The sequence below is a fragment of the Lissotriton helveticus genome, chromosome 12 (assembly GCF_964261635.1).
Source record: "Lissotriton helveticus chromosome 12, aLisHel1.1, whole genome shotgun sequence".
NCBI lineage: Eukaryota > Metazoa > Chordata > Amphibia > Caudata > Salamandridae > Lissotriton > Lissotriton helveticus.
In genome coordinates this window covers 846,808,328-846,827,794 of record NC_136073.1, presented here as the reverse complement: position 1 = coordinate 846,827,794, position 19,467 = coordinate 846,808,328, and the positions used below count along the sequence as shown (strand labels likewise).

At 45.7% G+C, this 19,467-nt stretch overlaps 1 protein-coding gene across 1 annotated transcript in view; it reads right to left on the bottom strand.

Moving 5' to 3' along the window:
- Positions 1 to 19,467, bottom strand: part of LOC144799704 (unconventional myosin-Vb-like) — a 186,949-nt gene that overhangs the window by 78,285 nt on the left and 89,197 nt on the right. Inside the window, exons 10-18 of the mRNA XM_078671204.1 lie at positions 17,864 to 18,129; positions 15,788 to 15,869; positions 15,178 to 15,318; positions 14,341 to 14,466; positions 11,595 to 11,678; positions 2,788 to 2,940; positions 1,385 to 1,482; positions 533 to 619; positions 86 to 197 (exon numbers count right to left, since the gene is read on the bottom strand). Of these exons, the coding sequence (XP_078527330.1) occupies positions 86 to 197; positions 533 to 619; positions 1,385 to 1,482; positions 2,788 to 2,940; positions 11,595 to 11,678; positions 14,341 to 14,466; positions 15,178 to 15,318; positions 15,788 to 15,869; positions 17,864 to 18,129 (1,149 nt within the window). The remainder of the gene's footprint in view (positions 1 to 85; positions 198 to 532; positions 620 to 1,384; positions 1,483 to 2,787; positions 2,941 to 11,594; positions 11,679 to 14,340; positions 14,467 to 15,177; positions 15,319 to 15,787; positions 15,870 to 17,863; positions 18,130 to 19,467) is intronic.

Genomic DNA, 19,467 nt, shown 5'->3' with positions numbered 1-19,467 from the left:
GCCGTTAGGCCAACTCCTCTGGTTGAGGTGTCTCGACTGTTGCAAACTTTCAGTGTACTAACACGGATGCAGATATAGGCCTCACCTTGAGAAGCTGTTTGAGGAGTTGCTTGCAGACTAGTTTTTCATCTCCCAGAGCAAGGACTTCCCTCGACATCAGAACCCGGTACCGGCTGAAGAATTCAGAGTAGGACCATCTGCAGGAGGGCGTCGGAGGTAGAATGGAAGACCACAGAATACGTTTACAAGTTTACTCTGAACACACAAGTGTGCTGTGAAAGTTGAGTGTATACCCTGGAACAGTTGGGTAGTCACGACAAGTAGGTTACTAAAAACACATTTATTAAATTCCGAAGTACATATGCAGCAAGGAAGGGCACTCCCAATGGCCATCTTTATGAAAGCAGTGCACAACCAGCAAGGACAAATGTGCCAATTACTCTTATGCATTAGTGACACAGAAAAGCCTTGATTGGCTATACACACCTCATTGCCTAGGGTATCACAGTAGCAAGCTACTCCTTGTTCTTACCTGGATGGGTAGCCAGCTGCACTTATGCGCACAGTTTCCAGCACTCCACAGGCTCTCAGTTGCTGAACTGCTCGATGGGGGTTGAAGCTGCCAGGGAGAAACCCAAAGAAAATATCTCAGCGGGACAGATGCTCCACAACCATGCCAAAGAGAACGTCGGAGATACAGAGGGCTCCCTGCTGCGACAGTTCGATATATTAGGGTAGAGTGCACCTGCTCAGGACACGTGTCGCATCAACAACTGCGGCCACAGCTGCGCATGCCCAGTGCTTGAGAGGGAATTTGAACTACTACGTGTTGTACATGTTCCACTTACAAGAGGGAGCTTGCAATGCTTTGTGATACCTCAACCTCGAGATCTGATAATAACTTGACAACTTCTACGGCAAACTTTCCAAGATAAAGATTGCACACAAATATTGGACCATCACAGCTCTAGGAGACTGGTTCTTCAACATTTGGTTATAAAGATCAATTTATGGGGTTAGGAACGTTTTCAACTTTGAAAGTAAGGGACCATTTAGAGAAACTGCCAGAGTTGGTTAGTAGACCATCAAAGGCAGAGTGGTTGGACGCAGAAGATACGGAGAGAAATGCATTGAACAAATCCAAACATATATCAAAATGAAGTTCCTAAACTCAAAGTTATGATATATGCGACTTCAGGTTTCTCTCACGCATGCGCCAATGGTCTCTAAGTGAATTGTGGGGCATCCGTACTACTCCACAATCCTCTAATGAAGACAGCCCTTCATAAAGGAGGCAGGGGCTTCAATAATGCACAGCCTGCAAGTTAAAGATCGAGCAGAACTCTCTCCTCCAACTCCTCACCCAAGAGCAGACCATACTTACACAAAGGGCAGCTTCTCATCGTTGGGTTTGATGCAACGCACAAAGTGAGGAGTCGTGGAATTCAGGGTGATCATGAGCTGATGCAAGGACGCTCGAAACTACGAAAAGTTGAAAAAGAAAACAAAAGTGGGGAATACGAGCCAGGAATTCAGAGGTTTGCACATTTGTTTTAGAACTACAAGACCACAACATAGAACTAAATGAAAGCAACCGTACACCATTTCTGGCTTTTATAGCCTTAACGTTTCAACTATACTTGCTAAAAGACAAGTAACTAAGGCGATTTAAGCTCCCCATTCAGGGCAGTTTGTTTTCGACCCTGCTTCAATGCTCTAGCATGCGCGTGAAGCTGAACGGTGTACGTCTTGTGCATGCTCTGTGGTCTGCACTTCCCAGACTACTTATTAAATAAACAGGTCAAGGTGATGCAAAAGTAATGAAAAAGAAACTTTCCCTCTAACAGTGCCTTCACATTTTTGCAAAAACTTGCAAACACTCACTCTCCTACAAACCAAATGTAAATGATTCAAGTACTTTTACATCTACGGTAAAAACCTAACATAGCCACAGCAGCAATAAAATGTCAAGCATTAACAGTCTATCCATTGGCACGGACTCAACTTATTAAAATTTCTTTGTAGTATTGCATTAACCCCACGCATGCGGTGCATTTTCCCGCTGTGCGCTGACTTTTGCAAAAACCCGTGGTTCATGACGAGCTCAGCTCGTCATGAGCGTACGAGAGGCGTAACTCATGACGAGCTGAGCTCGTCATGAGCGTCGAAGGGGTTAAAGACAAGCATGGTAGTTGCTTCTCACCTGGAAAATTCCTAATTTCACTCTAATTCTATTTGAAGAATAAAGTGACTACCAGGGGCTCGCTCTTCAGTCTCCCTATTCAATGGGTGAAGAGCATCTAAAAACTGAATTGCATCACAATAAGTATTTCTTCACCATGATCAGTGTGTGTGTATATATATATATATATATATATATATATATATATATATATATATATATATATATATATATGGTGTTGAATTCGGTATCCTTTATTTTGTATTCTTCTGTAGAACCCTATAGCATGTGCTCGACCATTCCTGGAAAACAGACCGATTTACGGCCTTCTCCATAAGTCATGCTCAATGCATACGAATGCATAAGGGGCCTCCAGGGCCCAATCATAACCTATATTATTGTTCGCTGCTCGTCCAGTGACAGAAAACAGCGCTCTAACAAAACCTCCAGGAAGTGACCTCAGAGCTGACTTTCTTCCAGCAGCTCAAATGCTTACATTCTCTTTACGAGGAGACTCCATTTTATAAACTGTTAAACTTCCTCTCAGATATTTTAAGAAAGCAGACACCTGCCCAAAGCATCTGACAGTTGGAAAGCCACCATACCTGAGAGCCGATGGTCTTCCGGTGCTCCTTGTTGACAGCTGGCATTGGTCGCCGAAAGGCTCGCACGGTCATCTTCGCTAGTGGGACCTTCCCAAACGCCAGAGGCAAGGGATGCTCCTGCTCTTCTTGGAAAAGTTCGGCCACCAGCTTGGACTGCCACAAAAGTAGGAAGCAAAGAATGAACAGCAGTGAAATATGAAACCCTACCATGCTCCTCCAGAAGCGGAGAGAAAATACGTTATTTACCTGGAATGGGAGCTCTTCATCTAGATTGAGACATAGTGGACTCCCAGTGTCTGTGCTTTCTCTATCCGAACATTATAAGGATCAAACAATATCCCACAAGGTAATATTTGAAAGACAGTTAGATATGCATGCTTACAGCATTGCTAGCAAAGAAGCAAGGAGACCAGTTCGTTTCCATATAGCATCAAGGTGGCGACGCAAGTGACAATTGTGCACAGCTAGGGACGGCTCATGTGAGGCGAGTGCAAATATATATTTTTGCACACCTCACATGCGCCGTCCCTAGCTGTGCACAATTGTCACTTGCGTCACCACCTTGTGTCACCCACTTAGACCGAGCACCAAGTGCAATTGGGGTTGCTTTTGTATTCATGTCTACACAGTGCTGCTACAACTGTATCAAATGTTTACCCCTTGTTTGAATATATGATGCTATATGCACATTCAAGAAACGAACTTGAGTCTCGCTTCTTTGCTGGCAATGCTGTATGCATGCATATCTAAGGGTCTTTCAAATATTACCTTGTGGGATATTGTTTGTTCCTTCTACCCTGATCCCACTTTTGGTTTATGGGTTATACCCCTGTTGTTTCTTACATTCTCTATCAGAACAGCTTGGTACATCAATGTGAGCAACAGAGCTGGACATGGGGCAGGTCATAGAAGGTCTGACTGCTCAAAGGAAAGCAAGGTGCAACCGTGATAGTGGCGTGGGGAGTTTCTCAGATGAAGTTATGAGACTTGTTCAAAGCAGCTAGGGTATGAAGATTGGGACAAATTTCAGAGGAGCTGTGGAAAGAAGACCTCTGCGCAAACGCCCTCGAAATACAGCATGCACCCTCTGACCAAGAATTAAAGACACCTTAGAACCGGAAACACTGTTTCAGATGGGGAAAACAGTTTTAAAGGAAAGTTAGTCCATCAAACAAGGGAAAATTGCAACAAAATGAGTCTCCAGGTTACGTACACTCCGCAGCCGAGCAACAGTTCATGGCTACTTGAAAAGCTCTGGAGTAACCCAGGAAGGTGTCCCGCAAATAAGCCTTGTATGAAGCATTCTCTCCCAGAAGTTGAACAATATGTTGTCTGGTCACACCAGTGGCATAATGAAGCTTGGAGGGGGCTCCTGTGCAAAGTACATGGACGCCCCCCTCCAAACTCACTCAGGAGCTTTTAGGCCAGATTACGGTGCTGAGGGGGCCCCTGGAGCTCATGGATCCCCACACTGCGGGGCTTTTGTTACGCCACTGGGTCCCACATGAGCACTCACCTGCCTAGGCAGGTCTCTGGTACAATTACCTGATCAGCGGCAAGGGAAAGGTGTACAGACCAGAACACGAGCACCATCTCAGCTTTTAGAGTGGTGAGAACAAGTCCTTTGTGTGATCTCACCAAAGTGCTCTTCGAGAGCCTAGGAATAAAGAACGCGCTCTAAACCGCTCATGAATGGCAGAGAATGGGCTTTTTTCCGCAGGCAAACTTCCCTGTTGAAGAGATGCATGTATGGGTCTAGGAGTATTCAGCAGCCCAGATCTGTATAACAAGGGGGTTCCATTTACAAATGGGACGACTTCTCTCTCGGCAACCCTGGAAGTCTGTCCCAAGTATACAGGAAGTGCTTTCAGCAGCCCAGGAAATGGGCTGGCCTACATAAGGTGCATTCTCAGCAGCCAAGAAAAATGAACAAAAGGACGCAAAACTTTAGTGGGGATGCCATCAAATGGGGTACACAGACTGCCCAGCACAGCTTTATGCTGAAGGAACAGAATAAAACCATGAGTAACAGAGGGTTGAGCACTTCCAACAAACCAAGCGTCACAAGAGAACCAAAGAGGTGTGAATGGACACAGAGTTCCAGCAGGAGCACCTTAAAAGAATGGTAGGTGGGCTACACATTACTTTTGTGAGTACTGGCATTTTTAGGCTGTACAGCTTAGCCGGATGGCCACATGTTGCAATTCTTGTGTCAAGTACGTGTGGTGTAAAGGTTGAGGAGCATGACTGCACAAACCTTCACAACAATGCATGAGGCCCTCTGAGCTACAGAAACAGGCACAAACTAATCAAGATTGAAGTACATTAGATGTTTTGAGGGGATGTTACAGTGGTGGAGACATGCAACAGGTTATTGGGATGGGGTGCACAAACAAATGTGGTAGCGCATAAAGAACAGAAAAGGCAAGCACCACGGCAGCAGTCAAAGAGCAGAAAAGGCATGCCCCACAGCAGCGGTGCAAGAGCAGAAAAGGCGTGCACCACGGCAGCAGTCCAAGAGCAGAATAGGCGTGCCCCACAGCAGCGGTGCAAGAGCAGAAAAGGCGTGCACCACGGCAGCAGTCCAAGAGCAGAATAGGCGTGCAGTCCAAGAGCAGAATAGGCGTGCACCATGGCAGCAGTCCAAGAGCAGAATAGGCAAGAACCATGGCAGCGGTCCAAGAGCAGAATAGGCAAGCACCATGGCAGCGGTGCAAGAGCAGAAAAGGCGTGCACCACGGCAGCAGTCCAAGAGCAGAATAGGCGTGCAGTCCAAGAGCAGAATAGGCGTGCACCACGGCAGCAGTCCAAGAGCAGAATAGGCAAGCACCATGGCAGCGGTCCAAGAGCAGAATAGGCAAGCACCATGGCAGCGGTCCAAGAGCAGAATAGGCAAGAACCATGGCAGCGGTCCAAGAGCAGAATAGGCAAGCACCATGGCAGCAGTCCAAGAGCAGAATAGGCAAGAACCATGGCAGCGGTCCAAGAGCAGAAAAGGCGCGCACCATGGCAGCGGTCCAAGAGCAGAAAAGGCGCGCACCACTGTTGCGGTCCAAGAGCAGAAAAGGCGCACACCACGGCAGCGGTCCAAGAGCAGAAAAGGCAAGCAACACGGCAGCGGTCCAAGAGCAGAAAAGGCAAGCAACACGGCAGCGGTCCAAGAGCAGAATAGGCAAGCACCATGGCAGCGGTCCAAGAGCAGAAAAGGCAAGCACCACAGCAGCTGTCCGAAAGCAGAAAAGGGAAGCACCACTGTAGCGGCCCAAGAGCAGAATAGGCAAACACCATGGCAGCGGTCCAAGAGCAGAAAAGGCGTGCACCATGGCAGCGGTCCAAGAGCAGAATAGGCAAGCACCATGGCAGCTGTCCAAGAGCAGAATAGGCAAGCACCATGGCAGCGGTCCAAGAGCAGAATAGGCAAGCACCATGGCAGCGGTCCAAGAGCAGAATAGGCAAGCACCATGGCAGCGGTCCAAGAGCAGAATAGGCAAGAACCATGGCAGCGGTCCAAGAGCAGAAAAGGCAAGAACCATGGCAGCGGTCCAAGAGCAGAATAGGCAAGCACCATGGCAGCAGTCCAAGAGCAGAATAGGCAAGCACCACGGCAGCAGTCCAAGAGCAGAATAGGCAAGCACCATGGCAGCTGTCCAAGAGCAGAATAGGCAAGAACCATGGCAGCGGTCCAGGGGCAGAAAGGGCAAGCACCATGGCAGCGGTCCAAGAGCAGAAAAGGCGCGCACCACTGTAGCGGTCCAGGAGCAGAAAAGGCGCACACCACGGCAGCGGTCCAAGAGCAGAAAAGGCAAGCAACACGGCAGCGGTCCAAGAGCAGAATAGGCAAGCACCATGGCAGCGGTCCAAGAGCAGAAAAGGCAAGCACCACAGCAGCGGTCCGAAAGCAGAAAAGGTAAGCACCACTGTAGCGGCCCAAGAGCAGAATAGGCAAGCACCATGGCAGCGGTCCAAGAGCAGAAAAGGCGTGCACCATGGCAGCGGTCCAAGAGCAGAAAAGGCATGCCCCACGGCAGCGATGCAAGAGCAGAAAAGGCAAGCACCATGGCAGCGGTCCAAGAGTAGAAAAGGCGTGCACCATGGCAGCGGTCCAAGAGCAGAAAAGGCATGCCCCACGGCAGCGATGCAAGAGCAGAAAAGGCACGCACCATGGCAGCGGTCCAAGAGCAGAAAAGGCAAGCACGACAGCAGCGGTCCAAGAGCAGAAAAGGCAAGCACGACAGCAGCGTTCCAAGAGCAGAAAAGGCATGATGTGCTGTTGCAAGCCAGGTCTGACCAAAACCAACAGGGGCTCCTGGATAGTACCCACTGGAGGTTAAAGTACGGAACCACAGCACAGCATGTGCTCAATATGAAATGAGTGGCATAGTGTGGAATGCACTACTGGGAGCTCACGTGGGCTCCTGCGACTAGAAGTAAAAGGTGAGGGTGCATTATATCACCGGAGCTCTGCTACAGAACTAGGAGGTGCCTCAGTAGAGCCACCCGAGCCCCGCTCGGAGGCAGTACAACTCCATAAACATGCTACAAAGAAGGATACATGCCAAAGGCCTCCAGCCTTTAATTGCCTCTGCTTTAATACAAGTGAATGGAAGAAATCTATTCTCTCGAGGTCTCTTTTAAACCCCCGACTTTCTTTTTCTAAAACTTTGTCACGAGAGTACATTTTCCTTCATGAGGCAAAGGACGTAAATGCACGCAAACATTCACATATATTTCTGCTGGATTGTTTTAGCACATCAACGCCGACCAATTGGCCAATGCTGGTTTAACATCATCTTGCTAACTATAAAAATGCCGACCACGTGTAAACGCTGCAGTGCCTCGAAGCTGTAGCGATCGCAGGAACACCTTTAACCAGGACAGTACACGTAGTATCGGTTGCACAGAGTGGATCAATAGCTAGGGTGACCAGAATTTTAAAGCCAAAAACTGGGACATTTCACAAAAATAGAAGGACTACAATTTTACTTCAAGCGATGAGAGCGCTCCTCAGCAGAGAATTACAGAACAGGCAGTAAGAACATACATAAAATGCTATTTTTAAGCCCAGTAGCTTGCCTGTTAATTAAATTGCATCCTTGAAACAATTGCTAACTGTCCAAAAACACCTCCCACCATTTTCAGTCGACCCTCTCCAAAAACGGGGACATGAGCTAAATTTCTTGAAATTTGCTGGGACAGCTGGGGATAAACAGGGACCGTCCTGGCAAAACGGGGACGCCTAGTCACCCTATCAAAAGCCGAATTCACCGGCAGAACTCACAGAGCTGTCAATCATCCGCCCGCCTTCAAACCACAACGTTCGTGTAAAACCAAGAGGAAAATGCCATGCAATATAGGGAGATTGAATAAACGTGACTTTGGCGCCCTCTAGTGACAAAGGCGTGCGTCGCGGATCCCCTCGAGGCTGCAAGTATATACCATGCATCATTGTTACTCAATGGTTTGGACAGAAGCGTGAGCATGGAGTGCAGACCTCAAGGGTGCACATTATGCTGGATAAGGTTTTAAATAGAGCGTGCCCCCTATTTCAAGAGCACTTCATGGTAGCAGACATTACCAGGAGGGTTAAACAAGATCCACTCGAGGTCTCTCAGAGCCTTCCTGGACGGATCAATCTTAGTCACAGACCAGATATAGAGATAACTCTAATCACTAGTATATGCAGTAGACCTTTGTGCCATCTACCATTCCTATGTGACTCTTGGAGTATATCCATTCGTATCCCTTCCTGGAGTGCACCTCCTTGTGGGACTATAACTTGTACATTTGCATTTTTTTTGTTTGTATCTTTTATGCAACGCACGTAATCCTGAGTCCTTATGTATCGCAACTGGTTCTTATGTAAAGCGCTCCGACACCTTCGGGTAATGTTCGCGCTATATAAAACCGCATTAAAATAAAAAAAATTGTTCGCTACTTGGGTTTGATATCCTGCAGTTGCATCTACTCTTTCTGCTGGATGGTTTGGACATGACAGCAGGCTAGACTGCTTTGCATAGTCACCAATCACGGAAGGGCCAACTCCCTCAGCAGATCCAAGTAGAACACGTGGATCATAGAGCAGTCCCAAGCAGGCCTTTGTATGTCCGCCTTCCTGGCACGGCTGTTTATCATCCTCTCCCTTCAGACCACCAGCAAAGGATCCAATGGCTCGGTGCAAAAATTTTGCTTATGCAATCAAAGTCCAAGGTTTTTACGAGGTGGTCTGGGGTGTTGTAGGGTCAGGTCTTCCAGTGCTGAGACCGTTCTCATTTCAGTTTGAAGCCATGTGTCATTGAACATGTAACAAGTGATCAAATGTCATCTCATCAAAATCTCATTTCCGGAATGTATCTTTTATTCTGTAAATGTAGAATGACTATCTCTGATGAGCAAGATTAACCAAAAATACACACTCATAATTTAGTAACTATTTAGCTTAGAAATGATTCCAGCCATGTCCTAAGATTTGACACTTCCTCTCCAAAATTCTATTATTAGAATCACTTGCTTTTAGGCTTCTTTCTTTTAGTTTTAGGTTCTGAAACACATAGGAACGTTTCCATTTTAGTTATAGTGTCCAATTTAGTTAGCCTGTTTACCTTTGGCCCTGAATGGTCCTAGGTAATGGAGGCTGCTATTTTTCCTCCACTTATGCATAATCAACATGTCTGTCTTTAATGCAGATATTGCCTGTGCCCATCTTTACATGAACTGTGAAAGTCATTCAGGTATAGACATCAACAAGACCCCCAATGCTACAGCACTTTGGGACTGGTGCCTTTTTCAAGTCATAACATCCATCGCCAAAATAGTGTAGTAGAAATTGATGTAATCTCAGCTATCTCCGTAAGGAAACATCTGGTATGCACAAAATCTATGTCAGACATTCCTCAACTTATGTCAGAAATTCAAATTTCTGATAAGATTCAGTATATAAGGACTGTCACCTAGTTAGGAGAGAAACTTCACCCCTGCCGCAGACGAGTACAGCACCATATTCCATCTCGACCGAAGAAGACTCAGCAAGGCTTCCGGAAGCTTTGCAAAGCATTTCATTCTGCCTTCACGAACTGATGCTAGGATTGTATTCTCTTGTAGACGCAACTTCCTAGCTGTTGGTCATGTGGGCAAAATATCTAACAAATTATTCCAAATCGACAAAAAACCCTATCGTCGATGTATGTGCACCACATCCGAAACTCAGGCTTATTATTTATTCATCTTCTATAAATAGAATAGTGAGGGTGCAAGGGCTATAAATTGTGATGTTACAATTTATCTGCGTTTTCACGATAATTGAAAAGCTTAGCTGCTTTTTATTATCTTCTGTGATGTTACCAATAGTAAGTGCACTAGATCAATAGGTTTTAAAATAAATACGTTGAAAAACATATTCCATTTCTAGTAATCTTGAGTGTGTAAATCATTAATGATTGCTTGGATTACTACTGCTCCCCGCAAGTAACCCAAAAGCATTGACAACACCTCATTTATATACTAGGTGGAGTTCAACAGGCCTACAGTAACCGGTCTTTCAACTTCAGCGCTAGTGCATTGAACTAAGTTCACCCATGGGTGTGAAAACAAACCTTGTACAATTGAACAAGAGTCAGAGATTGACAGAAAATATCACTGTGCCAAAATCTGATAAAGGCACCATTTAAAAACAACAAGCATTAGCTAAAAGAAGCTTTTACAGTACACCTAACTATACTTAACTTTTTTTAATTAATAATGATAAAAATATGCAATTAAAAAATTGTTCTTTGCTGGTAAAAAAATATATATTTTTATTGTGTACAATATATGTGTGAAAAAAGCACTGACAAAGCTAACTTTGCGCAATGGTAAAGTGAAGTTCCTGCTGTGAAAAAGTTTCCTGGGGGGAAAAAAAAAAAAGTTCGCACCTCCAGAGAAACTGAGAAGGGATGGAAAAAAAAAAAACCAATCATGATTGACAGGAAAAAATGGAAATAAATAGATGCTGCCTTCTTGGAAGGGGGTGGGGCTCAGATGCTACAGAAGGACATGCCAATGGTCTATTAAGGGGGGGCTGGCACACCTGCTGGAACTAGTCCAAACACCAAATCAGAGCTGTAACTTTAACACTAGGAATATGCAAGAATGTGATCTAAATTGTGCAGCAAACAAGACAAATTATGCAACACATTCTTTGGCAATATTATTTTCATCCATTGAGGTAAAAACATTTTTGGAATATGCAGATTATGTAGCCATCATCATAATCAATAATTTATTCATGAAATGTAAAACAATATTCTACTTCAAATCAATGCCCATTTTTAATCGGCACTTTGAAAAAGAAACCACCTTCTCAAGGTAACTACAGCAAAATAAACATGCAATATGAATCAAATACATATTAGGTAATATTTGTAATATGGCTCTATGTTCGATGGGCTCTGGTGACATTTACAAGACTCTTAGCCTTCGGTCATGAGGTTTATGAAGCCACCAGAATGCGTCAATGGAAATACTGGACCATATTACATAGTAACACATTATGTATCCCATAAAATATCTACAGATTATTATTATATATATATATATATACACACACACATATATATTTTCCAAATCTTGTCAAACAAATTATTTCATGAATTGAATGGGGATGAAGCAGTCATTGAAGGAGTGATGCACCCCAAGAGTAATCCATAGGAGCAAGGGAGTTGTACAGGGAGGAGGATGCAACTTGTCATTAGCAAGGAGTCAACAATGAGGTCCTGCATCCATCTTGAAAGCACAAAGGCACCAGGGCCAGTGTGGACGGCCGGGTCACTCACCTTGCTGGCCTTGAGGATGCTGATGGGCTCTGCATATACTCGGTCGCGGTTCTTCTCCAGGAACCCTGAACATTTGTACTCCACCTGCAGATAAGAACATTGCTCGATCAACCAAGAAACAGATACAGATAGATTTCTTGGAATTCAGCTCATCTCCCGCTCTAAGACACGGTGAGCAGCATGAGTTGAGTTATGACGTGCACTGCTTACCATAACTAGTACATTTCTGGGTTTACATTGACTGAACTAGAACATGTATTTTTTTTATTTTTTATTTTTTTTATGATGCACAACTTTTTTTCTGCCCATGACCCATTCAGAGATGTGCATGACCTCTGCCATACAGCCAGGTGTTTGGCTGCTGGGCTTTGCCAGAGCCAGGGCCCAACATGCCGCATGGGACTGACCTCTGCCGTGGGCAGCAAACGGCTGCTACGCACAGCTACCCACCACTTAGCACAATCTTTATTCATTGCACATCCCTGGGTCTAAGCAGCCTCACCAGGCCCTACAGTGGAGCCTAGCAATACCAAGCATCCCTAGGACTTTCACATAGCAGTCGCTGGCAGCACCAGGGACTCCAAACTCGCGTTTGCACAGAGGGAATGCTTCAAGTCTATCTCCTTTGACACCGCAGTATGTTACAACCACAGCCCTTCATACAGCAAGAGGTGCTGCCTTGTATTGTCCATGCAACTTAATTTCTGTCGCAGGCTGAAAACTTCAAATGTTTCACCGATGCAAAGTTTGACTTCATATACTAAAGCATTAAATATGGACACAAGCTATTGCCCATCTGGCAGAATATGTGCTATGACCAGGGTATCCCAGAAAGAAACTCAAAGGCATTGAACTGGAGGCTGTGCTTTTTTTCTGCATTCCATCACAGGCTGCTGAGGTATGGTCTGTAGGAAAGTGACCTTTTGACATGGTCACCCCCACTTTTTGACTAGTACTTGATGCGATTTTGACAGAAGTGCACTGGGTTCCTTATCCAGGTCCCCAGTGCCAGATCACTTTCCCAAAAACCGTATAATTGCCCTCCATCCCATTTTGGCAATACCTTTAGCTCCCCCTGTCAGTACCTAGTAAATGGTACCCCTGATACCTAGGACAAGGAGGCTAAAGAGGGTCCCCAAGGGCTGCAGTATGTAATGCGCCACCCTAAGGGATCCCTCAGGGAATTCATGCACACTGCCATTGCAGGTTGCGTGATTTAGTGCAGAGAAAAGTGAAGTCAAAACATGGCACACTTCCTGTGTGCCATGACTGAAGACACTGCATGCAGTATAGTCAAGTTACCCCTACAGTAGGCCTTACTGCCCCAAGGCAGGGTGTGTGCATATATGCCCCTGTGATGTCACATTTGATTCTTAGATATTACAAGTGAACAGGGAAGCCATTTTAAGTACATGTGTTGGACACTGGTATGTACGAGTTACCCAGTTACACGAAGGTTTAACTGAAACTAGAGATATTTCGTATCAAACATCTTGTATTAATAAACCCACACCGAATCTAGTGATGGATTTATTAATACATGCACCCGGAGGGCACCGAAGAGAGTGCATCCTTGACCTTGGGGGAACCCTGGTTCTACCCCCAGACAGCCATCTTGTTAAGTAGAAAAAGTAACTTGAAAAGTAAATCCAATTGTTTTACAAACAAATGACTTAACTGTAACCAATCCAATTGCATTCAAACTGTATTTAACTGCATTATTCTTGCAACGTACAATTACGCTTACCTGTACCTGGCTTGGCTCTAGAAAATGAAATACAACTGAATATTTTTATACAAGCAAATTGGTCTCAGGTCAGTCTTAGTGTGTGACATCATTTCTTGCCTGAGTGTGTACAATAAATGCTTAATGCTACCCTCTGATAAAGCCTTATTGCTCGCCCACACTACCACAAGTAAGAGAGTAAAGTATTATCTACTTCAGCCTCTGGTTACCTTAGGGCATCCACTGGATTCTGTGCACACTATACCTTACTTTGGGACAGTACATACACCCCCTTTTGTACCGCTTTGTTTACTATAAGTGTGGCAGGGTATGCTCAGACGAGAGTCCCTTGCTCACTTTGCCACTGGATTCAAGCTAGCCTGGCTGAAGACTGCTGAAATGCCAGAAACCGGTCCTCGGAAGCTTGTTTCCGGTCCAGGGAAGGCATGGCTTGGCAGTTCGGGCTGGACTGTTCCCAGGAGGCACAGGGTCAGACTGATTTGCATATGGCCATGTCTGAACTGGGGTGGCAGAGTGGGCTAAAGAACAGTGATGGATTTAACCCAGATCTGTTGACTGGGCGTGAGTGTTTGATTGGTTCAGATGCTCCGTCCATCACCACCCCCTTTTGTACCACAGTATATACAGAGCCAGCTTCCTACAACAAGGAGCTGAAAGGGAGACCCAAATCCAAGATGGAGAGAGACAGCACTTTGAAGCTAGACAGCAGCACCCTGCAGTCAGTTCCTTTATAGGAACCATGAGGTCCTACAAGATGAGAAGGTCTGCAGTAGACTAATGCGACACAGACTCTGCACACAACCAGCCTGCAGAGGCCCCGCCTTGATCAGCATCTTCCATAGTCCAGTCTACCCTGGCTGGCACAAAGGTATAATACAGGGTGTAGTCATTTATCACTATTTCTGCAAATGTGACCAAGTAAGCAACGACAGGTTCAGCTCTCCTTTGCAACAGCGCTGAGGCACGTACGAAGGAAGATTGGGTGGGTGTGCCACTTACAGTATCAGCAAAATGTACGACGATGAAGGCCATGCTGGAGAGCCGGGGCTTCTTGAAGTGATGGCTGCTTTGCAAATGCTGGTCATAGAGTTTCTGAGCCCAACGCTGGTCGCTGCCTTTGAGCATCTAGAAAACAATGAGAGAACACAATGAAGACCTCTGGGAGGTATAGGGGTTCAGCTTCAGGCCTGCGGGATTTTATTTATAGTCGTGGTGTAGAGGGTGGCGCAAGTACAGACAGGGGATGGTGTTAAAGAGATAGTTTACCTATCGAAGGGCATGTGTGCCATACATGTGGCAGAACAAACCCAATTATAAGGTGCCATATAGGTCTCAAATTTGGGGACGTTTGGGCTCGGACACCACAGAATACAATAGGTGCCCGCAGGGACCATCATCTCTTAGAGACTCGCCTATTTTCAGCAGTGCATGCCACCTTCACAATATGCATATGTGGAATGGTCAAGAATCAAAAGTTGTTCTGCCAGGGGACACAGACAATACGGAGGTCTACTTTCTCCTCTCAACAAATCTAGGATATGCATCCCCTCCCAAGTGTAAAGTTTCACATGAAACAAGAGGGATTGGGCAATGTTTAGCCCAAACAAGTTGGGACACACAGTATTGTGTGCATCCGACAGCACTGCATAGATCCCTTGCCGGCTGCGATTGGTTCTACGTTAAAACTAGGGTGGTTTTATGGAATGCAGTGGGAGGGTTGTTTTGGAATTCAGCTAGGAGAGTCTGACTACAGATCTAGGTTCTACCCATGTCAACAGTTCACTGCATGCACTATACATTGCCTAGTGCCTACTTTCCCCTTGAGAAGGTACTCACCTTACACTCCTCATCCAGCAGGTCAAGAATGCCAAGCTTTGCCTCTATGAGGTCAATACAGGGCTGGTTGTCGTAGAAATCAATGTGGGTCCAGGGGATGCCCTCCGCAACGTACTCTTCCTGTTCCAGCTTAAAGACGTGCTGACGGAACGAAGGAAGCAAAGAAGACAACAAACAAGCGCGTCAAGGAAGGATGGTGCTCAGTCTCCCACGTAACCATTTAGCACAAAAGAGGTGGAGGCACTCTGCCCAAAATTCATCCACTTAATTCCAGTTCAAGTTAAAATACTTCCAACAGACATTGTGTGTAAACTAATCAGCAAGGTATATTGTTTTACAAACAGAGGGTGTATGTGGTACAGGCAGCAGCAAGGGTATGTGTGGCGCTGTAAGTTGAGAGGCTTCCAACTGCAATTCAGTCATTTAATGCCTATAAAAAATGACATTGCAATTTTTAAATAAATAAGGCCAGCCTTCTAGTTCTCACAGTACACTGACAGCTATTCCCACAGGCTACCACCCCAAGTGAGAACAACCACATTTATCTGGCTGCCTGGCAGCTTGCTTCCTGACCTGTCCAACTACTCAACGGGTCCGCTCTCTGCCTTACCATGTTGAAGTGCTGCTGGAGCTTCTCGTTGGCGTAGTTGATGCAGAATTGCTCCAAGCTGTTCACATCAAAGGTTTCAAAGCTGCCAGAGGAATGAAAGAGGATGGAGGTCATTGGCAGGTGGTCACTACAGGGCAAGAGCTGAGGAGTTATTAACATGCTTTCCTAGATGCAAGAAGCGCCTTGTGCGTGTGCCTACGTTTTCCTGCGAGCACGCTTACAGAAAGTTCTATAGAGTGAAGGACGCGACAGGGCAACGAGTGGTCTTTGTAGCAAGACTGAAGTGGATTTTCAGAAGTGAGCGCAAAGAGGAGCTAGCTCAGGATTAGCGCTGCAGAAAAAGACCACAGGTGGTAAGAAGATTGGGGTTGGAGTGCATTTTGTGCTATGGAGAATGTTAGGCAGTGATGGTCGAAGGCATCTTTATCTTAAAGGATATTTGTGTGGAGTTGGTAGGGCGGTGCACCTTAGTCTTGGAAGAGGTTAGCATAGGAAGATGCAGGTCAGAAGGTGTGGATTGGTGCTCTTCTGCCTTGGAGGAGGTTAGCAAAGGCAATTGCATTATCAGGTGGTGTGGATTGGTGCTTTTCCTCCTTGGAGGTGGTTAGCATAGGAAGTTGTATGTCAAACTGTGTAGATTGGTTCTTTTCTGCCTTTGAGAAGGTTAGCTTAGGAAGTTTGAGGTCAGAAGGCGTTGATTCGTGCACTTCTGCCTTGTATGAGGTTGTATACAGGGCTGAGAATTGGATGTTTAATGATGTGCTGGGACGCAATCATTACTCATACCGCTCCCAAATGAAACTACAAAAAACATGCACCTTGCCGCCATCCGAATGGGATGTATTATGTTTTTATTTTTCTTCCAGGGAATTTGAGAGGTTGACTTTTAGAGACCTGAAGAAAGTACAGGGAAAACAGTATGTGTGATGCTGCTAGTCCACACCACCATCCCAGCCCTGGCATTACTTAGAATCATTATAGACCAACATTTGCAGCAGTCTGGAAAAACAATTGTTTGCTGAATGTTTATACTCAGTCTGACTAATCCACGCATATCATTTCAGGTGCCCTTATTTCAGCGCCCGGTGGGAAATGTGAATTTGAAAATTGATGCAGCAGACTGGCATTCATATAACACACCAGTGTCAAAATGCAAGGGCTCTCAAAAAATGCTCATCGATTGCATCAGTCAAGGTACAGTTCAGATGGGCATTACTCAACACTTCTGTCAAACACTACAATGACCATGAGAACATGGAGAGTTGAAGGGCAACTTCCCTCTGACTCCAACAAGTAATGGATCGGACAGTGGCCTGTCCTGAGGCCCTTGAAACTGAATGAGTGTCTGAGGTCTTGCACTTGAGCCATTCTGGAGCAGATGTTACCCGTACTCCTTTCCAGCATCACCGCTTTGAAGCCTGGAGTGTTTTCATACAGGGTGATCCAACCAACAAGATCAAGCGGACAGCACAGTCTTCAGTGGAAAAGTAACAAAAAGCAAACAGTAATGTTTATTTACAAAATTTGCTAACATGTGTTTCATTATTGGACAAAGAAATGTGGAAATAAATTCTTCACTTCAGGAAAACTCTGCCAAACTCCAGGGCAATCCCTAAACAAAATCCCTATGAACGCGGAAAAAAAGAGTACCAACAAGTGTAAATATATCAACCAGTGGAACAAAATTCGAAAAGCAAAGCTGCGTTCTATCCAGTACAAAGGTTGCATATGAAAAGGGCTCATACAGTGCTTGTTAGAAGACCCAAGGTGGGGCTAAAATACAGAGACAGGAGGTACCAACAATAAATGTGTGCATGTATACAGAATGGAGTGGCTAACCTAGCACATGCGTGCACATTTTTTTGTTTTTTTCCGGTGTTTTACATAGAGCGAACTTGACCCAAAGGTATCAGAGCGCTTTACATGAGCACCAGTTGCCTTACAGACACATTCATTTTTGTTAGGCTCAGGGAGATTAAGTGATATGCCCAGAACCACATCCTCGCCCCATTGTTTTGATGGTGGGGTTGTTTTGGTGATGGAGTAAGGATGCGCCGCAGGAGGTCCTACTCTCACCCATAGATGTCCAGCACACCGATGAATGCTTCACGATTGGCCTGCGACTTCAGAGCTCGGTTGATCCTGGACACGATCCAGTTGAAGAGCTGCCCATACATGTGCTTGCCAATCGCGTCCCGGGAGTTCACGGCCTGCTGCTGTGACATGTTGGTCACGTAGGTGTCGTTCACAGTCACCAGCTTGCGGTGGCATAGCCAGTGCGCCATCTGTCTCTTCTCCAGCCCCAGCAGATCGCAGAACATGCCGAGGTGCTTGTCGTCGTGCTGCAGAATGTAATGTCAGAGGAGAGACATACGTGAAAAACCGACCCTGGTGCAACACTTGAGCCGATTACCTATAGCCAGGGATACTGGAATTATGTTAATGCGCAGCGTCTTTTGCATAATTTTGGATTTGCCACACAATCTATCTTCTGATGCATAATCTGCAGATTTGAACAAAAAGAAAAAACTGTAGCTCAAATGGTTCAAAAGTTACAAAAAAAGCAGCAACACATGTTGCAGCACAGGGGAGGCCCTTTGCAAAGATTGACTGGTCACTTTTATGTTGGTTATGGGTATATTTAGGTGTTGGACTGGCACCAATGAGGTGCAAACTAGGCCCAGACAGTGTTATCAACTGAAAGAAATGACAAAATAATGAAATTCCACAAAATGTGCCAAATTACGCTGCAACATTTGCCTTTTCTTACTGCATAATTTAGTCAACCCTGATGCACAATTTGTCTCACCCCTTTGCATAATTCCAGTGGCCATGGCTATAGCACTAAAGCACCTTAGTGTGACTTCACTGAACAGATTAGTGCCAATTGGCTTACTTAGCAACAAGCCTAGGTGTAATGTCAAACACAACAGTGATGGACAGAATGTGGATCAATGTCACACATTCACCCCAGTCAAAAGATCTGGGCCCAAATCCATCGTTTTTCCACTCCACACCACCCTGGGTTAGACAATGGCGATATGCAAATCAGCGCTGACCCTGTGCCCCATGGGAACAGTCCAGTCCGAACTACAAAAGCCATGTCCTTCCCAGAACGGAAACAAGCATCAGAGGACCGGCCCGGTTTCGAGGTAACACCTCTCATCAGCCCGGCTAGCTTGACTCCAGTGGTGTGGAGTGCCTGGGACTCACGTCTGAGCATCCCCAGTACACTTAGAGCGGTAATTGCAAACATAACAGTGATGGACAGAATGTGGATCAATGTCACACATTCACCCCAGTCAAAAGATCTGGGCCCAAATCCATCGTTTTTCCACTCCACACCACCCTGGGTTAGACAATGGCGATATGCAAATCAGCGCTGACCCTGTGCCCCATGGGAACAGTCCAGTCCGAACTACAAAAGCCATGTCCTTCCCAGAATGTCACAGCATAGTTTGCGGCAATTGGGTAAAGCAGAATGGTACCTTGGAGTCAAGGTCACAGCAGAGGCAGTAATCAATGGGTAGGAAATAAAGGTACTTGTAATGGATACTAAAATTACCCACAAGGCACCCTTCTGGCTGCAGTTATGAAATCACTAAGTAGGTAAACTTGGAGTAGAGAAAGCTGGTTTCTTTCTGCATTCTGGCAAGCAGGCCCAGTGATAGGCATACACC